At 51.2% G+C, this 2003-nt stretch overlaps 1 protein-coding gene across 1 annotated transcript in view; it reads left to right on the top strand.

Moving 5' to 3' along the window:
• Positions 1 to 1431: 1431 nt before the first annotated feature.
• Positions 1432 to 2003, top strand: part of LOC103252296 (insulin-like growth factor-binding protein 5) — a 7585-nt gene continuing 7013 nt past the window's right edge. The window contains exons 1-2 of the mRNA XM_008050925.2: positions 1432 to 1478; positions 1562 to 1692. Of these exons, the coding sequence (XP_008049116.2) occupies positions 1432 to 1478; positions 1562 to 1692 (178 nt within the window). The remainder of the gene's footprint in view (positions 1479 to 1561; positions 1693 to 2003) is intronic.

The following is a 2003-nucleotide window of genomic DNA, read 5'->3' as shown; positions in this document are numbered from 1 at the left end:
TCACCTCAGCCTCCCAAAGGCGCGGGATTACAGGCTGAGCCACTGAGCCCGGCTTTCCTTGACTCTTTAAATGCATGCCGCAGACACACATAGAGTGGGGAAGCATTTGCGTGATTGTCAAAGAATCAAGAGAAGGAGACTGAAATTCCAGATTTTTAAAATGCTTCCTGACCCTAGAAAGGAGCACACAGTGTGTGGGCTTCACCTCCCCTGCCATCTACTGGCCATGTGGAGGTATTGCCCTGTTGATCAGGTTCCAGTGCCGACTTTTATGTCCTTTTTGTCGGTTCTGTCCCAGAACCAACTTCACCAAGAATTCCTTCCTGGTACCCCACCTAAATCCCTTCCGGCAACCTCTTTTCATTTTCTTTACTGATAGAACATCTCAGGAGTAGCTAGTCTTTTTATACCTTCCTGTGTTGTCTAAAACTTAAACCCTCACAAAACGGACAACCTATTTATGACTCGGCCACAAAGCAGCTGAGGAGGACTAGCTGGCTCTGGCATTCCAGCTCCATCTTACTTTCCAGTCCTTTAATCTTCGTGGCTCTGCACTGGCTCCTCTCCAAGTTTCCACTGTCTCTCTGGAGCCTACAGGTGACCACAAGACCTTGATGGGTATCTTTGATACTGGACGCTCCCGCTGCCTAAGGAATAGGTCCCATGGGGTTAAGTGGCACCAAAAGCCAGGAGGCACATCAAAACTTTAAGCCTGCCTTTCAGAAGCAGCCAAAGAGCTTGCAAACTGGAAAGGAACACCCTTAGGAGCCCGTCCTGGTGAGGCCAGGAGAGGAGAGAGTTCCTTAAGTTAAGAAACACCAGAATCTACCTTATGTTGTCAGTATTGTCATTGCTTGGTCTTGCAGTACTTGAACATTTTCAAAGAAAGCACTAGGAGAGGTCAAAATAAATTTGTACCAAGGTATTCTTCTAGGAAAGTTAAGGATAGCCCACAACACTCCTTAGAAAAAGTCCCAAAAGGTAAAGGATCTTGAGGAGACCTGTTGAGGGAAGGCTGTGAGCCACCATGCACCCTTGTCCACCAAGGCCAAAGACGAAACAAGCTGAAACGACAGCTGGAGAACGACACCCTCTCAGCAAAGGGACAGAGTTCCCCCACCCCAATAGATGGCCGAGGACGGGGTGGCATTCCCATCTCTAAGAACTAGTAAGAGCACCACTGAGATAAGGATATGCATTTATGTCTGACACAGGGGGGGTGGACTAATTGACCCATGGAAAGGACTCCAGGACCCAAGGCCCATAAGTCCCTGGGGTGAGGCAGCCTCCAGGCACGCTGGTCAGCAGCCATCCACCCCCCACTTCCCCTCACTGTATCCACTAACAATTTTCCTTGGAAAAGGGATTAGGACATACACCCCAGAATGCCTCCAGGCTTTCAGGGGCCCCCGCCCCCCGCCTTCTACAGCCATGGTCAACCACGTTCTGAGGCTGGAATCCTCTGGTAGAGGGCAGAGGTGAGTGGGTATCTCCTGTCCTCAGTGAGATGGACCCTCTGTATGGTGGTCAACCTCCCTATCCTCACTCCCCCTCCTCCAAGACCCGAGGCTCAGGGTGGTGCTTGTGTGACTCGAGAACAGCGCCCTAGCCTTTCAATTCACACGGAGTCCCCAAGCCAGCCGGGCTCCTCCTCCCTCCCCCACAATCGAATTTGCTCCACAACCAAGAAAAGTTGGTTGACCCCAGAAGATGACTCTTCTAACTAATCCCTAGAATACTACATTCTGCCTACCAAGCCCATCACCCTGTTGATTTGTCGTGGCAGGGTTTGATAGCGCACAGTCAGGGAGCCAGGGACATCAAGACAAGGCTGGGAAGGAGGGGGTGAAAGCCCAAAGTGGGCCGGGCTCGGTGGCTCAGCCTGTAATCCTAGCACTTTGGGAGGCCAAGGTGAGTGGATTGCCTGAGCCTGCGGGTTCAAAAACCGCCTGGGCAACTTGACAAGACCTCATCTCTACAATAAATCAAAAATTAGCCGGGCA

Source organism: Carlito syrichta, unplaced genomic scaffold, assembly GCF_000164805.1.
Source record: "Carlito syrichta isolate Samal-C Ts95f unplaced genomic scaffold, Tarsius_syrichta-2.0.1 Scaffold154368, whole genome shotgun sequence".
In the NCBI taxonomy this organism is placed as follows: Eukaryota; Metazoa; Chordata; class Mammalia; order Primates; family Tarsiidae; genus Carlito; species Carlito syrichta.
The sequence above is the reverse complement of the archived record's forward strand: the minus strand, read 5'-3'. Positions and strand labels throughout refer to the sequence as shown.